At 42.1% G+C, this 20,127-nt stretch overlaps 1 protein-coding gene across 19 annotated transcripts in view; it reads right to left on the bottom strand.

The window, feature by feature from the left end:
• CALD1 (caldesmon 1) overlaps positions 1–20,127 on the bottom strand; it is a 245,624-nt gene that overhangs the window by 158,444 nt on the left and 67,053 nt on the right. For 13 of the 19 annotated variants that reach the window (XR_010592602.1, XR_010592601.1, XM_065567187.1 and 10 more), the window contains exon 2: positions 759–863. The exons of the other annotated variants lie outside the window; for them this stretch is intronic. Coding sequence is in view for 10 of the 13 variants with exons in the window: in XM_065567187.1 (XP_065423259.1) it covers positions 759–774 (16 nt within the window). In the remaining 3 variants the exon portion in view is untranslated. The remainder of the gene's footprint in view (positions 1–758; positions 864–20,127) is intronic. 19 annotated transcript variants of the gene reach the window in all.

The raw sequence follows: 20,127 nt of genomic DNA, 5'->3' as shown, positions 1-20,127 counted from the left end.
TTAACTCAGTAAAATGTTTTGGGATGCAGTTTGTATAAAAGTCAATATAGAAAATAGTGATCCAGTCCCAGAGTCCTCCACCACTTATATTTCCTATTGATTCCAGTGAGAATGCATAATCAGGTCCCTACATTGTATTTCATTGTGGTGGTGTTGGCGGCAATGTAACAATGAAGGAAAGAGAGCACTGATGGGGTTGCAAAAGAAATTTTCTCATACTTTGCATTTTTGACAAAAAAAACCACCCACAGCAGACAAAGCAATAGATTTGTTTTGACTCCAGGACAGTGATTTATAAAAATTGTTACCTCAATGAGTGAAAGAGAGTTCAAATCATAGTTAGATGGTCAAATCATGGTTAGAAGGAAAGCAAATAACTGTTTTAAACTAAAGCCTGTATGGAAAAGGAATGATCTGACTGGAGACAATAAGCACCAAATACTTACTCCTCATGCAGTGATCATCTGGCTATAGACATCAAAATGGGAACTGCCCAATTTAATCTCCCAATCAAGATTCCACTATAGTTTAAATAGCACTTTTTGCTTTCAGTGAGTGTGGCTTGATATAAAGGTGGTAACAGCTTCTGGAGGCATATTGCATTGTTTGCCTGTCACAAAGGAGGTACACTTTCTGTGTACAATAGGTGGGGTTAAATACAGTTATAAGGGAGGCGAAGGAAACTCAGCTGAGGTTTAAAATGGAAATGGGGGATAAGAAGAACCCTGGTTGGGAGGAAGGAGCTATGACAAGGTTACCATCAAGAAGTGCCATAAGTCTTTCATTCAGCAGAGCAGTCACATCGCTGAGGAATATTCTGGTGGCATCCCTGTGTTTTGACTTGCTGGGAGTCTCCACTTGTTCTGCAATGAACGACGATAGCACTTTTGTCTTTTATATCACAGGACATAATGAAGTGCAGTCCAGCTAGTGAAAACACAATTAGGTGCCTACCCGAGTGTAACATTCTAAGTTTTAAAACTATCCACATGTTCCATATTTGTCTGCCACACATAAGAAAGGAAAAGCTGTTTACAACCTTTTGATACTTCTCTTTTTCTTATGGGAAACTAGTTGATGTTGACAGCTCTAATAGTTGACAACACTCTGGGCTAGTTTATTAACCTTGTGCCCTAGTACCATTTGTCCAAATCAGCTCCTCTGTGCTATTTATTTATTAATCTATGCCTTTCTAGTGTGCCCCTCAAAGTGGCATGTGGACATCCATTCCAATTCAGCAACTTTAATCCATGGAAACTGACTTTGCTATTGAGTAGTTAACATTTTTGTTATTTATTTCCATTAATGGGTTGTCCTTGATATTTAGTTAAAATATATAAGCATACAAAAATAAACAGCCCCCACCCCCATGCCAATATACCTACTTTTTCCCAGTACACAATACATGAAGCCATACAATGTAAACAACATGTCTGTCTAATACACTCAGACTTTATGTTGCAACAGGAAACCTGGCTATAAAGAAGTTCACCTGTTTATGTAACATGATGGCTAAACTGACCATGTCCTTCTTGGCTGATCCATGTAATGGATAAGAATCTACTACCGCTGTCAGCTAATGCAATAATGTTTTAAGCTCATCCTGGATCCTGTCTCTGCTTACAACTGAAGGGAATGTTATTACATTTATTAATTTAAGAAAAAACAATAATAAACGCTAGAGAGCCAAATTTGTTATAGTTATAAGTCCCATGAATATAGATTATACATGTGTTTATAACTACTGTGCCAAAATACAGAGATGGTATGTTAAGGGGTATAAGAGGGAGGGAATTAACATCAATTTACTGCTGTATACAATAATTGTAAGAGGTTGCTAAATTCAATTTTAGTGCTTTCTGGGTAAAACGAAGGTCTTTTATCTAAGGCTCATTTTAGACAGTTTAGGAGCAAGAGATTATTAGAGAGAAGTAGAGAAAGAGAAAGCCAGTTTAGAGAGATTAGATATCTGTGGCAGTATATTTTTGAGTTTAATCCACAAACCTACATTTACCCAACAATTACATTGTTCTTCTCAAACCCATTCATCATCTCCCAGATATTTTTCTATTTTTAACTTTTAAGCGCTGGAGTGCCGAAACTTCCTGAATAATGATCATCTTGGGATTGCTTAGCTGGAATTTGGAAAGGCCAACAATTCTTCCAGATACTCCCCCTTTGACTTTTTCCCATAGACTTTAAAACTGCCTTGAAATGCCTGGAATGCTTACTCTGATCTGCAGAAACAATCCCTTTATGTGACAATGTCTCAAATCTACTCACTTAGCAGCGAGACTGTGAAAAATAACAACAGTGTTCCTTTCATATATTTATTTTTGAGTGATAACTGGTTTCCATTTTATATTTTTTAAAATGGGAAACCAAGTAATTACCAATGTTTTCTATGTGAAGTTGGTGCTGGTGTTTGATTGTCAACCTTAGAGAATGAAGTCCTCCACTTCTGCTGGCACCAGTGGGTGCTCGACCCCCTTCTGCCACCAGCCCCACCCCGACTCCACCCCTGCCCCACCCCCATTCAAACCTCTTCCCCAAAGTCCCCAACCCAACTCCGCCCCCTCCCTGCCCCTATTCCAACCCCTACCCCAAATCCCCGCCCCGGCCCCGCCTCTTCCCCACCTCCTCCCCTGAGCGTGTCGCGTTCCCGCTCCTCCCCACTCCTTCCCAGAGCTTGTTACACCGCGAAACAGCTGTTTTGCGGCAGCAAGCGCTGGGAGGAGAAGCAGGAATGTGGCGTGCTCAGGAGAGGAGGAGGAGGTGGAGGTGGAGGCGGAGGCGGGGCGGGGAGTTTGGCTGCCCGTGGGTGCAGAGCACCCACCAATTTTTCCCCATGGGTGCTCCAGCCTCAGAGCACCCATAGAGTCAGCGCCTATGCTTTGATCAGGTACAGCACTGTTCATAGGCACCAACTTTCCCCGGCGATGGTGGGTGCTCGCGCCCCGCTGTCCCCGGCCCTGCCCCCATTCCAACCCCTTCCCCAAAGTCCCCACCCCAACTCCGCCCCCTCCCTGCCCCTATTGGACCCCTTCCCCAAATCCCCCCCGGCACCGCCTCTTCCCCAAGCGTGCCGCGTTCCCCCTCCTCCCTCCCAGCCGCGCGAAACAACTGTTTCGCAGCGCAAGAGCTGGGAGCTGGGGGAGGAAGCGGGCACGCGGCGCGCTCCGGGGAGGAGGCGGAGACAAGCTGGGCAGGGGGGCGGGGAGCTGCCAGTGGGTGCTAAGCACCCACCAATTTTTCCCCATGGGTGCTCCGGGGCACGGAGTTGGTGCCTATGGCACTGTTATCAGACATGAAAGCTTCCCCACCAACTTGGAGGGATAGCATAAAGTCAGTCTTGATTCCCATTTAACACTTGGCCTCTCTGAGCTTTTCAACATGGGTGCCAAAAATCAGGGTGGTGCCCTTAGCAAACTGTGATTGAGCCCTCTAGTGATTGGATTGAGACCAGTGATTAGCATCCAATTCTGCCATTGTATTCATGCTGAAATCAATGGGGCCTATTGATAAGTAAAGCATTACTCAACACGCACAAGTGTGGAAGAATGCCATGTAGTATGGACCTTCACATAATAACTGCTCTTTTCTAAATTAAGGTTTTATAATCTCTTGTCATTTGTAAGTGCAGCCTTATCTGTAATCATCATTAAGTAAAAATCATAAAAAAATCATTTCTATGTAATGTACATATATGACCTTGTGACAGGGCAGACCGGCCCCGCACTGGCGCAGCAGGAGTTAACCCTTCCTTCCTGGCAGAGGAAGCCCCACCCCGGAAGCCCTGCTGGGCATGCTCCAATTTGAGGCTAGGTATAAAAGCCTGCAAAGCTGCTCAGTTGGGGCTGACCACTGGAGGAGAAGGACGCACACTGCCAGCTCCCAAGGAGGGACAGCCCACGCTCCGGCCTAGCCGGCCTGCACGCACCCTGCATCCCAGACGGAGGACCCACTGGAGGGGAATGGACTGGAACCCATGTCTCCGGAGGAGACTGTGACATTGAGGGTAGGAAGTGACCCAGGGGAACTTTAGGGACCAGCCGCGTTAGAGCAACACTGACAATCAGCGTATGGCGGCCAGCTCCCCGCCAACGGCAAGGGGATCCCCACCATTAGGAGAGCCCTGGGTTGGGACCCAGTGGAGAGGGAGGGCCTGGGTCCCCCTATGCCTCTGGCCATTGGGCCACACTACCCTGCTGCGGAGGGGAGGTATATGGACTCTGGCCATTGGGCCACACTACCCTGCTACTGAGGGGAGTTATATGGACTCTGGCCGTTGAGCCATGCTACCCTGCTATTGAGGGGAGGTATATGGACTCTGGCCATTGGGCCACACTACCCTGTTACTGAGGGTGAAACGATGGACGGGACACCACCGGGAGGGGACACTCCACTGGACAGAGTTAATTCCCAGAGACAACCAGTAGGCGGCGCCAGGTGGTGAGTCCCAACCCCGTTACAGACCTCTATTACCATGGTATCTGAGCATCTCACAATCTATTTAATGTACTTATCCTCACAACACCCCTGTTAGGTAGGAAAGTACTTTTATCCCCATTTTGCGGACGGGAAACTCAGGCAAAGGGAGACTAAATGACTTGCCCAAGGTCACATGCAAAGTCCATTGGGGAGGAGGAACCTAACCCTAACTTTCCTAAGCCCTAAGTGAGTGCTCTAACCCTTAAACCATCCTCTCTCTCATTTAGTATCTTTGTTTAGTTGTGTGTTTGGAAAAAAAAGTCTTTAACTGAAGGATGCAAATATCTCCTTTTCAAGATTGATTGATTTAAATTCTTTTTTTTTTTTTTTTTTGAGGGGGGAAGGAGACTGGACACCATGCAAAGACAGGGGGCAGTCAGCAAATGGGGTCAAGAGATTTTGTTGGATAACAAAATGGCCTCTTCACCAGAAACAGCCGTTTGTATGATACTGAGTTCTCCATCTGAACCAGAACTGAAGTATAGTCACCATAGGGTTTTTTTCCTGCCAGCACATAACTCCAGGCACCTGTTTGGCCAACCAAAGTCTGCATCCAAACAATTAAAACTGAGGGTACAGGAGGAAAATAAAACAATAAAAAAAGATGGGTCCCAATGTTGCCCTATCTCTAATATATACTCCTGAGGGAATTCTGCATCACTGCACAAGCACAGAATGAATGTCCACCAGATTCTCTTTCCCCACCCCAACAAAATACTTGATTTTGACAGGCTTGATGTGGTGCCAGAAGAGAAAGCAGCTGGTTCATGAACAAAGAAGCCAGCTTTGGAGTGGTGGGGGGCCTGCGGGGCCAGGTGAGAGGGCATAGGATATGGGGGAGACAGAACAGGGCAGGCACATGGAGCTGCTGGGCGGTCACACAGACTGGGGTTTAGAAGGGTTGAGGGGGGACAGATTGAGGCGGGGGCACAGGAGCTAGTGGGGTAACAACATTGAGCCAGGGGATGAATGGGGCCATATAGGGCCATGAAGAGTGGGAGTGGCTGAGTGGGGATGCAGGGACACCTGGGGACAGGGGCAGCTATGCCTGGCTGCATGGGGATTGGGGATGCATGGACACATGGGGATATGTGCAGATATGCCTGGCTGAATGGGAGAGGCTCAGGGTTTGCATGGGGGAGGCTCCCTAACTCCCTAACCACCCTTCTCTCCCCGAAAAACCTGTTCCATACTTCTCCTACCCACAGCCAGTAGCCTTCCAGGTTCACTCCCAGGCTCCTTTCAAGCGATTACTTCCATTGCCCTCAGCTCCTCTGTTACCCTGACTCCCCCAAGCCTTTGCACTGCTTCTGAGGGAAATACATTTCTGTTTTGTAGTTTAAATGAATTATTACTCAAAGTTCTGTATTAATATGGCTAGTAAGGAATCTATTTGTCAAAATATATTTCCTGAATCTTTTTTGTTGTCTGTATAGTTAGACATACTTGCTGACATGTATTTTAAAATAAATTACCAAAATAATTGAAACTGGCATAATTATATTGTGTTTTGACAAATAAAATATGCAGAATTTTAAAATATTGTGCACAGAATTTTAATTTTTTGGCACAGAATTGTATTGTTTTTGGAGCAGAATTCCGAGGAGTAATATACAGTAACAATAATCTTAATGGGATTTGAATAATCTTATTCAAATGGGGTTTCATGTGTTCAGAAGACAGCAGAATTTGACTCAACATGTGTAATGACAACAGTCAAACCTCTCTTTAGTTAGCCATAGAAAACATGATCTATCAGCCTCCTAAATTGGCCAATAGTTTCAGTTTGGGACAGATTTAATAGAGGCTCAGTCAGGCATCTATATAAAAGCTGAAAATTTGTGTTTAATCAGCTTTTATTAAAGCTGTCCGATAATCAAAAAGTTCTTGTCTAATTAGGACATAAACAGGGCACTAGGACTGGAATTTTCCTTTTTTACAGAGGAAATCTAGAGGTAACATGAAATGTGGTTCAAGTTAGAGGTCTGTACACAAATTTCCCTTGATGCAGACTCAGATGTTCTTACACCTAATTACAGCCACTCCGCTAACAGGCAAGGATGTCGAAGGGAGTAACTGGAATTCACAGGAGTTGGAAGGTGTAAGTTAAAGTAGCCTCTACCACATTGTACCCTCAGGGTACGTCTATACTACCCGCCAGATCAGCGGGTAGTCTTCGATGTATCAGGGATCGATTTATCACATCTCATCTAGACGCGATAAATCGATCCCTGAATCGATGCCTGTACTGTACCTTGGCAGGAGGAGTAAGCGGAGTCGATGGGGGAGCCGCAGCGGTCGACTCGCCGTCGTGAGGACGGCCAGGTAAGTCGAACTAAGATACTTCGACTTCAGCTACGCGAATAGCGTAGCTGAAATTGCGTATCTTAGTTTGAACCCCCACGCTAGTGTAGCCCAGGCCTTAACTACAACTCTTCACAGCTCCTCAGGATGGCAATTACACCAACTTGGAGTCCTTTACACTTTGACAGAAGGGATGTAAGTCAATTGAATTCAGTCTAAGGGAGTCTATGGTATGTCTACGCTACAATTAATGGTGTGACTGCAGCTCAGGTAGGTATACCCACTCTATCTTAAATCTAGCTAGTGTGACTAAAATAACAGTGGCACAGACTCCAGCATGGACTAGGAATGTGAGTATGTGCCCCTAAGTCCAGGGAAGCTAATACAACTGAAGTCCACACCACCCTGTCTTCACTGCTATTTTTAAACCGTGCTGGCTAGATTAGAACTACCCAAGCTGCAATCACACATCCGACTGCAGTATAGATGTACCCTAAGTTAGTGGAAGGGAGTTTAATTTCTATTACCTTATGTGTAAGCGCTGAATGCTTCTCCCCTCACCCCCGCCCAAGTTCTTCTGTGGTTTCTGTGAAATAACAGCCTCGGTCACCCCCACTCCCCCATTTTTTTTTATTGTTTCTGCTGGTACAACTTGGAACTCTGTAATAATGACATAGTACTGGATGATTATTTTTCTGCAGAACTCAGGGATAAAGTTAGCTTCTTTCCAAACTAAATACAAAGAGAAACCACAACATTTTGGTGTAGCTGGAATGTGGTAACACACTACAAGTACTGTACACCCAGGCCTGAGTATTTAAGTACATTTTCCAGCAAAATATCTGTAGGATAAAGAAAGAATGCTGTTCTTTAATTTTGTAAAATTTAAAGGGTCAAATTGAGAAGTGACTCCACTGGGAGTCTAAATTGGCCTAATTTACACCCATCTCTATTCTCCCCTCCCCCCGCCACCAAACACATACATTAGAGCAACTTAAAATATAAATCCTTAAGACTCACATTCACTTGCCAACATGTACCTTTATATATCACCTCTGAATTTGCCCCTCACAGTTCCCAGCATAGAGGGCAAGTCAGAGACATGGCAAAGGGAATGGGGTGTGGCCAGAGCATACCTGAGCTCCGGTCACCCCAGCTGCTGCAAGAACCATGACTACAGCTGGCTGTTACTTAGAGTAGCCCCATAGCCACTCTAAGTTGTACAGGGAACCAAACAGGCCACACAACTGGGGGAGCGCAAAGGTGACCTTTGCTCCTTACCACTCTCAGATCCTATCTTGGCCAGACCTGGAGATAGGCACCAAGACGTAAAAAAATTAATTCTGTTCTCAGTGACATTGGAACAATGTTGTAGGTGCTGCATCATGCAAACTGGTATCTTCTGAGAGTCTGATTCTGTCCTCAGTTAGTCTGGTTTTACACCTATATAGCTCCACAGATTTAAGCTATTTAAACAAACTGTTTCACAGCTTCAAAGATAGATCTTTATAAATTAAAGTTAACATACGTAGGACCTGATTCTACTACCTCATCTGAAGTCAATGGAAAAACTCCTGTGGAATTCAATGGGAGCAGGATTTGGCCTATGACTAGATATTGGTATGTCTATATTCCCTATGGAGTTCCAGGATCCCATCATCTTTAAGCATGTGGGGGAGTTGGCCTTTCAAAAACAGCAAGGGTCCTGGCCCTCCAATTATACATATGCCACAAGATCCCCAGGATTGGCCTGAGGAAAAGCAATTTGAACATGGGTCTTCTACATTGCAGGAGAGTACTTCTAATCACCAGGCTGTGGGATATTCTGATGGTAGGGGAGAGTCTCTCAATCTCTCCTGCTGAAGCTATTCCACTTTTAAATAAATAATCATTGGCACAGGGACTTGAACTTCAATCTTCCACATGCTCTGAGTGCCCTACCCACAAAGTGGTAGAATCATACTTGCTTTCTTTCCCTGGCCCAAGTCATTCTGAATGACTTGAATTGCAACATTGTTAGCACACCAGATAGTACTTGAAGTTATTCTGCTGACCCGGATCAGATCAATCCAGATTTACTTCCATATTCCTGAGAGTAAAATTGGCTAATTATAATGTTATACTCTAACAATGTATATTGCATAAAAATAATTTCCAAGTAAAGCTGGCAGCAAAAGGTTTTCTTGTCCCATGAAAATTTGAGATTAAAAAAAAAAAACAATTCTTATCTTGACTCAGAACAAAAAAGTCAAAATCTCAAAAATTTTCACAAACCCAAAATCCAATCAAAACATTTTGATAATTTCAAAAAACATTGTTTTAATTTTTGTCTTTAGAGTTTAAAAGTAAGTTAATTTCAAAAAACAAACAAATTTCAAAACTTTTTTTCCCCCCAAAGTGTTTTTGAACTGGGTAATTCATAGAAACCATTTTTTTCCTATGAACACAGTGTTGATTTTGACAAATCAGCATTCTAAAATAAAAAATATTTAGTCAAAAATTCATGACCAGATCTAATTATAAATATTTGAAATATATAGAATAATATAACGAAACATCTTCTGAGGCCCAGACGGTAAAACACAATGGGGGAAATCCTTAGCCGGCATAGCTCCAATGACTTAAGTGGAGCTAAAATTACTCATACCAGCAGAAGATCTGACCCAACATATGCATACATGGCTTAGCTTTAAAGAATGAATTTAAAAGATACACAGACAAAAAAAAAAAGGGGGTTCTATCACAGCAATCATTGTTAACGACATAGTATTCCTGCCTGACATCTTATGATGATTATATGGTAATAATTATAGCAATTTCACATAAGAAACATTTGGTATAATGGAACTGCAATTAACATATGGTAAATAGCATTGGCCTATTAGTCTATCATATGCACGGTACATCTGATTCCTGTTTTCACTGGAACTGAGTTATTTGTGCTGGATCTTGTCCAGTGTCTCTGCCTTTGACTGTAACTCTCTCCTTGGATGAGCAAACCTAAACTTTCTGCTGCAGTTAGGGAAGACTAGATTCCTGCACATCTGAATTAGGTCATAGATCTGAACCTTGAAAGGAGATTCATTAGTCATTTTTAGGGCTCCACAACTTTAAACTAGAAGCAAATAAATCAAAGCATGCATCCCCTTCATCATTGTACAACTCCTTTTTGCAGGCAACAGAGTAAGTATGCATTAATCACATATAGTCCACCAATTCTCTCTTCCTATTTCCTCACCCCCCCCCCTTTCCCTTTTGTGTCTGTGTGGTAAAACTTAATGGCTGTGATCAGAAATCAGCTGGAGGCATTTTATTTCATCATTTGGAGCCTGATCCTGGAAGCTAAGGAGCACCTCCCCTGAGGTGCTAAGAACCCTCAATTCCTATTAGTGGCAGTCACGGGTGCTCAGCATATTTCAGGATCATAATTGTCCTGACAACAACTAAGTAGACAGGTTTATTAAAAATAGTCGCCCCCATAAGCTTCCTTTTCTCTAGAGTGATCAAACCTAAAGCTCTCTAAATCACTATCACACATTAAAAAAATACTTTAGGAATTTCAAACAAGCAGTATGGCCAAATAACTAAACAGAACTCAAGCCACGTAGCAAATTCCCCAATAATCCATCCACCAAGGTGCCAAAAACGACGAATGCATTTCACACAAACAAAAGTAAAAAAGAACCAAAAAAGTCTCCAGCCTTTCCCAGCTAGAAGTAACTCATCTACTGTGGTTCACATTAAGTGGCAAAGCAATCCACAATCAGAGGAGACAGCCTTGGATCCCCATCCTTGCTAGACTGTACCACAGGAGGAGGCGTTCCAGGCGCAAGTGTCTCAATGGGGAGGTCTGCGGACATGATGCCTATTCCCACATTGAACATTCAAACAGTGTAAAATAAAGAGAACCTGAGAATTCAAATGAACTGGGTTAGCCATTTAGAAAAGAGGCAACGTGTTCTAGCAAACAGAGCACTCACCTAGAACTCAAGACTCATGGATTGTATTCCCCATGCTCAGACTGACCTGGTGCGTGATTTTTGTGGAAGTCACTTCTCTTTTGTGTGCCTGTTTCCCCTCCCAACTTCTGTCTCTCGTCTACTTAGGTTATGTCTACACAATGCACCTTTTAGCAACACAGCTGTGCCGCTACAGCCGTGCCGTTAAAAGGTGCGTGGTGTAGCCGCTCTTTGTCGGCAGGAGAGAGGTCTCCCGCTGACAAAATAAATCCACCTCCAATGAAAGCACTGCCCACACTGGCACTTGTCATTGGTAAAACTTTTGTCATTCGGGGTGTGTGTTTTTTTCACACCCCCAAATGACAAAAGTTTTACCAACGAAAGTGCCGTGTAGACAAAGTCTTAGATTGTTAGCGTTTAGGGCAGAGACTGTCTCTCACTGAGTGTTTGTGCAGTGCTTAGCACAGTGAGGCCCTCAGCTCAGTTAGGGCCTATAAATACTAGTAGAACATAAAAATAGAGAATGTTTGAATTTCCTTTTCAGATTATAAAGATATAGGCAAATTCTGATAAAATGTTCAAGTCATTCCTATAGATTTTGCCCTTGTGTGCCAAATTTTCCTCACTGTAATATTGACTGTGCACCCCTTGTTCAAGAAAAGCTCCTATTAAGGGCGACGGCAGCTTTGCCTCAGACATGCAGAACTGAGCCTTCTGATGTTTTCATTTTCATGTATGTAGCTATATCAATGATACGCCCGGCAAGGGTTTATACAACACTCAATCAAATATATTTGTTGCTGTCAAATATAAAAAAGGAAAGAAAATGGAGATATGAATAAATGCAGTTGTTTTCCTCCCTTCGTACGACCTCAGTCTGAGCCTGGTGAAGTGTTTGGCTAGTCGACCTCCACAGAAAATCCATTTCTAGTAGCAAGTTCTGATGGTAAGTGGCGCGCTTTCCTCAGAGTCAGCAATGGAATCAATGCCTTTGCATAGTGGGTGGCCTGCACTGTTGGAGGTTCTATCTTTCTTATGAGAGAAAATGAAAAAAAACACATTCTCTCCTACGTGCTGCATATCTTGATGTGGGGAAGGCGGGGGGATGGTTGTCAGGAAGCTCATTATGGCTCCCTGATTATCAAGCTGTCCCAGACCCTGCCTGGTATAATTCAAATAAGCCTAGAGGCTGCTCTAACTTATGACTGCTGTCTATGGTCCCTAATGGACCATACACCAGTGGAGAATTGTTATAAGGAAGCAAACTGAAGCTCCCTGCCCCATTACACTGCCTATGCTGAGTGGTACTGAGGAGGTTTACATAGAAATCAAGCTGGCAACACCTCTGCCCAGAGAACTCCCAACTGGCTAGCTGGGGCCAGATTACATCCCTTTTGCACCACTCAGATGGCACGAAGAGGATCAAACTTGGGCTGAGAACCTAACCTTAGGTCTTCTCCTCTTGTGGTCATTAAAAATCTCAGAGCGTCTCACAGGAATAGCAGCGCTTTGGCAAATCTTAACGTGGATAGTTCCACCTATCCCCATACTCACTGTATTTCTTCACTTTCTCTTCTTCACTTTCTACCTTTCACTTGTCTTCTACCTTTCACTTGTCTAATATTAGTGTGCATTGTATAAAACGGATGTGCCCTACAATATCGGAGGCTGGATATTGGTTTGGGGAAAGCGAAAGACACTGTACAAAAGCGAGATGATATTTCCTGTGCATATAAAAATATTACCATTTGAGAGCAAGGGTAATATTTCATTTAATTTTAGTCATTGAAATTATCTAAATGGAAATACCTTTAAAGAACACCTTCAGTGGATTTTTTTTAAAATGGGCTTGCATTTGTTTTGCTCTGTGTTTTCGGATATTTAAACAAAAGTGATTTTCCTCCCTGCTTGTTTTTACCTTAGAAATATCAGGAAAGCAGGGTGAAATCCTGGTCCTATTGAAGTCAATGGGAGTCCTGTCATTGGTTTTAGTAGGGCCAGGATTTCATTCATAATGCTAGTCTTCCTGGGTTTTGTTGGAGAACCACTGAGGGGAATAGGGATGTTTATTGTTAGCTCTTAAACACCTAAAAGGAAGGGAAGAGGGTGTTGAATCTTTAACTAATGTTTCCTTTATTTAAAATGCTACTCACAGAAGTTAACTAGGTGTTAACAAAGACATACAAAAATCAAACAGTGACTAAAACCAATTCCATCTCAATAGTTCAGCTTTTGTTTTCTTGGCTTTTGGGTTGTCACCATTTCATTAGTTCTACAATTAGCAGAGAAACTTCCAGTTGAGACAGGACATGAATTACTCATTTTAAGAAAAAAAAATGGACTTGTGCCTTTTTTTGCTAAGACGTTAGCTTGCCCAATAATTTGGCATAGCCAGAAAGAAGGTAGGTAGCACCTTAACAGATTTATTTATTATTATTTCAGTCTAGTCTCACTTTGAAAGAAATTTGGCGGGCTAGGACCCAATTTCAGCAAAGCACTTAAGCACGTGCTTAAAGTTATGTACATGCTTAAGTGCTTTGCTGAACCAGAGCCTACTTTTGTCAGAGGAGCAAACTATTAATTATTTGTGACAACCACCAGAGACTAATGACCCACACCACCACTTTTTTTTTTCAGAAGACTATTTAAAACTTAAGGAAGTTTTAATGTTTCATTATGGAAACATAAGACACATACAAATAGATCATACGTGTCTCTTTTGCAAGTATTAATTTTTATCTGCAATTAGTGGTAAACCCACATTTTCCTTTGTATGGTAATCAGATATGTTGCTATTTGTCCTATGTAACTAGTTACCAACTTGAATCCATAAATTTCTTTTAAGAACTATGTGGTTTATGGAAAGCTCTATGAACGTGGCTCCATCAGTCATGGAATATGCAGAGTCCAAAATAACTAACCACTGGGACACTGGGACATAGCTACAGAATGAATCAGGCCTTCTCTGTACAGTCCACCCTGTCTGGAAAGTTTTATGTAGAAACCAAGGGGTTGGTGTTGAGAGACTCTCATGAGCTACTGAACAGTCAACTTCCACTGACTTCAGTGGGAGTTGGGGGTGTGCTCCAGTTCGCAGCAATACAATACTAAGAACCTTGAAGGATTGGGCCCTAAGGAATTAACATTATGATATATTCAAGACCTAATGAGAGAGCTCCATCATGGGCAGTAGCTAAGCTTTAATGTCACCTATCCTTTAAAGATTCCTCTAGTATATTATTTCAGTCCATCCCACCCTGACTTCTAAAAATAAAATTATCTAGTTCCTTGTACCTAATTACCTATATAGTACTTTTCATCTGTAGATCTCAAAGTGATTTACAAAGGAGGTCAGTATCATTATTCCCATTTTAAAGAAAGAGAAATTGAGGCACAAAGGTGAAGTGATTTGTCCAAAGTCACCCAGTAGGCCAGTGGCAGAACCCAGTCTCCTGAGTCCCAGTCCAGTGCACTATCCAGTAGGTCATACTCCATTTGAATATTTTCAGCTTTTTATGATTTATTTTATATTTTAGTAATTTACACTTTATTTGCATTTTTAATAAACAGGAAGCATGGCAGTCTTATGGTTAAGGCACATATCTAGGAGCCAAGAGATCTGGATCTGAAGCCAGCTCTACCTAGACATCCTTAAGCAAGTCACTTTGCCTTTCTTTGCCTCATTTTAATCATATGCAAAGTAAAGATAACACTTTCGTACCTCCCAGAGATGTGAGCAGGGATGGTCTTTTTGTTCTGTGTTTGTACAGTACCTAGCACAGTGGTGGGCAACCTGCAGCCTGCGGGCCACAGCCACACGTTGCCCACCACTGACCTAGCACAATGTGGTTGTGGTCTGTGACTAGTTACAGAGGTGCTAACACAGTAAAAATAAATAAATAATGGGGACATGTAACATTCCATTCATTAATGTTTGAAATCCACTTTAAGATCCTCAGTGTTATACGAATATAAACTGGTAATTAATTGTATTCATCTTTTCTGTGATTGTATTTTAATTGTTCATGCCATATCCCTTGTATTTAGTATTGATATTACATAGCAATGTTTTTAATAAACATTTATGGAGCTAAAGGCACAGAGGTGTATTGGGGTTCTTAAAACTAAAAGTGGATAATTAGAAACACAATTTTGTATCTTTGTAATGTCTGTCATTTATATTTTCTCATTAGAAGGTGCCTTACCAATTGCAAAGAAATGTTGAGAGTTGATGATTAGGTGCAGGGCTGACTAGTTATGCTTAGCTGCAACTATCTGACCTAGAAGAATGACACCTGGAGAGTCATGGCCTTATTTAAATATCAGCCAGATGTTCATTGTAGACATTGTAACACACAGTTAATAAAACTCTTAAGATAGCTCAAAGAAAATAAATAGGACAGAACTGCTGTGTCAAGGCCATAGGTGTCGACTTTTTCTTTTCCCCGGGAGTGCTCCACCCCCACTCCACCCCGAGGCCCCATCCCGTCCTCTTCCCTGAGGCCCCGCCCTTGCTTCGCCCCTTCCTGCCCCCCACTCCGAGGCCCCCGCCCACCTGCTGATCACTGTTTTCTGCCCTCTCCAAAGCCCCTCCCCAAGCCACCAAACAGCTGTTTGGCAGTGTTCCCAATCAGCAGTGGCTGGGGGGGTGCTGAGCACCCACTATTTTTTTTTCCATAGGTGCTCCTGCCCCGGAGCATCCACAGAGTCGGTGCCTATGGTCAAGGCCTCAGGGAAATGGTGACATGTCTGATCCAAAGCCTATTGAAGACCATGGAAAGACTGACTTTCACTTCAGTTGGCTTGGAGTCAGATTCAACATGCATACAGGCCATAGAACTTACCTAAAATTACACTTCAACTTCCATTGTCTTCAAGGGGAGTTCCATATACAGAATGCATGTAGGTTTAGTCCATAATAAAAGGGATTTTGGTAAAATGGTCTGGTGAGCCTTGTGAACAAAGCCAGGAACACTTGAATTCCAATCCAAGATCAGTGTCATGTGTGTGACCTTCACCAAGTCACCTATCCTTTTTGTGCTTCAATTTCTGCATTTGGGAGACCCCTGACACTGCAGCAAAACTTCACTATCTCCTCTATAAGCTACATGAACATCTTAAAAAAGAGGGGCTGCCAGAATGGAATCCCCAGAAGACCAGAGAGAGAAGAAATAGTATTCATCTTTTTTACCAGCCCTTTAAGGAACTCTTGCAGAGAAAAACACCACAGGATTCAACTGGAGATCCATAAAACCACATGGCCAAGGGTATCAAAGATTTACAACAAATTTACCAAAATCACCTGCACACTTTAAATACAACTATGAATGTTGTCTATGCTCAATAAGCCAATCAATATACGAAAAACATTCTGGGATAGCTTTAAACAGCGATGAGATCAAGATGTAGCAGGAATTTTGCAAAACATAACATTTTAATCTTCATGTTAACTCAATCCCTTTTCCTCTGAATAAAGTTACAATTTAAAATTGTAATCAGAAAACTAAGAGGAAGTTCTTCAAAGACACGAAGTGAAGAACATTCAGCAGAACAATCAACTTTTGCTGTCGTTTTAAGGGAAAGGACAGAATTGCTTTTAAAATCCAAATATCACACTTAAGTTTATTTTGTTTCCACTCAAATGGATAGGAGAAAAGAGCCATATTTTTTAAACCATTTTTGCTTCTTTTTTTTTTACCTTTAGGAGCTGTACATTAAGGCTAATGCTTTTCAGAAGTAACCCCTGATTCTGGATGCTTCAAGTTTAGGTACCCAATCTGTGGTAGTTGTGGGCCTTATTTTTCAGAAGAACCAACTTCCCCTGACTTTTAAAAGGGAGTGCATTAGAAACTCTCCCCCATACACACCATTGGCTTCATTTTAACTCTCCACTCATTTAATTTGTTTGTGATATGCCCATCATCGGAGATTTTTAAGACCAGGTTGGCCAAATACTTGTCAGGGTTGGTTTAGGTTTACTAGGTCCTGCTCAGCGCAGGGGACTGGACTCGATGATCTCTCAAGATCCCTTCCAGCCCTACTTTTCTATGATTCTATATTTTCTTCTTTTTATACATATATTTCTGTGTCATCTGCTTAGATCATAGGAATCTAAGGGTTTTCTGTTCTAAGTTTGGTGTCCCACCTCCAGCAGTAGCAAGGCCTGTGGCTTCAGATGAAGGTAAAAAATACCCATCATGCACCTAGCTAGTTGTATAATACTGTACACAGGAGATACGTGAATTCCTTTCTGAACCCCATAGTAATCAGCTTATGACCTCAAGCAAAAAATTTGATTGCCCTTATCTGAACATGAATAACTAGACATTTTATTAATAGTCATAAAATAACATATTATGGCCAAGCTATTTAATCATTTTTCCAAGATTTTGATTAGCTAAAATTTTGGAATAGTAAAAAAGAAATTTCTCTGTGAATTATGGGTAAATGTGGTAGTATTTCTGGATCCCTCCCTAGTTTACATGACACAATGAGGTACTCTGCAGGCAGATGCAAAAAAAGCATTGTAATTCTGCCCATGAAAAATTAGAGATGGGGCAAAATGAAACACTGAATCAGAATACACACACATAAGATAAACATACATAAGTACATTTGGATCCAGATCACATCCAGCTTCCTAGCTTGGATCCATCTCTAGAAAAACTCTGAAGCTTAGACTCAGATTGTGGTCAGCCCGGGTATGGTTGTGGAAGGGGCCGCCATGGAGGGAACTCACATCATGTACAGTGCACAGCTGCAACAGATGCTTCTGCTGCCATGAGCACAAGGATTTCATGGGGCTAGTGCCCTAGCAGGTTTAGGGGAAGGAGGTGGGTTCAAGGCTCCAATACCCTCTGTACCTGTGAGCAGGGATGCCAAGAAAACTGCTTTCTATATAAAAGGGACAGTGTTCTAGTGGATAGGGCACTAGAGTAGGAGTAGAGTAGGGAGGGCTAGCTCAGTGGTTTGAGCATTGGTCTGCTAAACCCAGGGTTGTGAGCTCAATCCTTGAGGGGGGCATTTAGGGATCTGGGGCAAAAATCTGTCTGGGGTTTGGACTAGATGACCTCCTGAGGTCCCTTCCAACCCTGATATTCATGAGATAAGGGTTCTAGTCCCAGCTCCGCTTATGACCTTGTGCGAATAGATTCACTTTGCCTTGTTTAGATTGTAAATTTTTAGAGGCAGGGATTTACACTCCCTAGATGTCTGTGCAGTTCTAGTGCAATGCAGCCCCAATCCCAGCTGAGCCCGCTAGGTATCACCATAACATACATACATGAAGAATAATAAGGGTAAATAGTTGTAGAGTTGGAACCACATTTTTGCCTACCTATTTTAGGTTTCATTAGTCTCTGCTGATAATCATCTGTAACGGAGTGGAAACATAAAATCTTAATCTGGTTAGCGGGAAACTCTGGATGATTTCTTTTTACTTTCAAAATCATATATATAATTGAGATTTAAAAAAAAATACCACTAGATTCCACCGTCTACAGGCAGATGAACACTGGAGGAGATACCGTTTGGGTCCAGATCAGGTTATGCTGCGGAATTTAAGTTTGGTTCAGGGTTCAGATCAGATGGTGCCAAAATCTTGGAAACTGTTCCCATGAGATTTTAGCTTGAAATGGCTGGAAAATGGCGAGATCAGATTCTCTCAAGAATAGCTGTTATCTTGGGCCAAAATTTCACACAAATAGTTCTTGGGAGAATTCAACTAGAATCAGAAGTTAGGGTCCTTCTAGTATGGGTATTTGAGTCTCCACCCACTCCCTCTCCTATTTGTCTGAATTCAATGTTGCGGTTACTGTCTCCAACTGTTTTATGTTAAATTAACTTGATTTTATTTATAGAGCAATGGCTTCTGACACATGTGGATGAACATAAATAATTTCTAATCCCTCAAGAGTGGTGCAATCCTGAGCTTCTTCTCTGCATACTTCAGATCACTCATCACTACCTTCCCATCATGCCTTATCCCAGCCCTGATCTCTATGAAATACATAGCAAAAGCCTTAATCTTGGGCATTACACTCAGATAAGGAAGCTACTCATTCCAGTGGTTTTGTAATCTCTTACAGCTAAGATTATATCAGCAACTGAGTAAACATGTGAACTATCTCTGAGAGAATTCCTTTCTCCGATCAGGTTTATTTTCAGCAACCTCAAATTGTTCACTCCAAAAAAGTGGATCTAGTTTAATAATGATATAAATCAGACACATTTATAAGTTTATATCGTCTCTGGGCCCAATCCTGCAAACCTTAACCAATATAAGCAAGGATGGGCCCAATTAAAGATTAATTGTGAGAGTCAGGGTTTGCAGGATTAAGCTGTGGGGTCCTGATTGTCCATTGCTCTGCTTGTATCATCATTCACACCAATGCACTGTGGATGTATAATAGTATTTTACACTCACTGTGCCCTTTATCATTCTGATTTTGTAGCATTTTACAGCCACTTTGCATTCATTTCACTCTGGTGTAAATGTCTTTACAGTTGCAGGGCAACAGAGAATCAGGACCTTGTTGTTTCCTCTTTCTTCCTCATACAACATCGAACAATCACTTCAAGATCTTTAGCTGATTACATATTTAATTGTAGAGGTCTTTTTCAAAATCAACAAGTGTCCAAATTCCTTAGGCACATTGGCCCAAATGAACCCCTGGTGAACTTGCCAGCGTTACACCTAAGATGAAATTGATCCATTTTGCTTTATTTAGTTCTCCTCCTCTTTTTGCAAACAGAATGATGACTGACTGTGCTGAAGCGGAATTTCTGGTGACTGTAGTTTTCAGTATCGATGGGACCCTATAATGTAAATTCACAGGTAATTTGGAACGTGCTTTGTCACCATTACTTGCCCAAATAATGTAATGTACTAAAAGTGGAAAGCGTTATCAAAGCACAATACAAATATTAGCTAAACCTCACAACAACCCCATTAAGTGCGGTTACTGGGGTATCACCCTCCTTTCACAGAGAGGGAAACTGAAGCAGAGAACTTAAGTAACTTGTCTAAGGTCACATAGCAAGTCAGCAGCAGAACCAGCGTTAGAACATACAAGTTCTGGTTCCCAGGCTTGAGTTCCAGCTTCGAGAGATGACTCTCTTTAGCTACAAATTAAGGATGGGCATTTCAGTCACCATTGTATCTTTGAACAATATCAAAATTAGCTACCGTGAAGCTCAAAAGGTTTAAAGATTTGGATGTTTATCCCAATTTCTTTGGAGGCTGGACTAGGACATGGCAACATCAAAAGCCCAAGTGCTTTTGGGCTGTATTCAAAAGGCATCATTGTCATGCAGCAGAGAGGTAATATACCGCTCTGGTGTGATCACACCTGGAATACTGCATTCAGTTCCA

The sequence above is a fragment of the Chrysemys picta genome, chromosome 1 (assembly GCF_011386835.1).
Source record: "Chrysemys picta bellii isolate R12L10 chromosome 1, ASM1138683v2, whole genome shotgun sequence".
Lineage (NCBI taxonomy): Eukaryota > Metazoa > Chordata > Testudines > Emydidae > Chrysemys > Chrysemys picta.
This window is presented reverse-complemented; position numbering and strand designations above follow the sequence as displayed.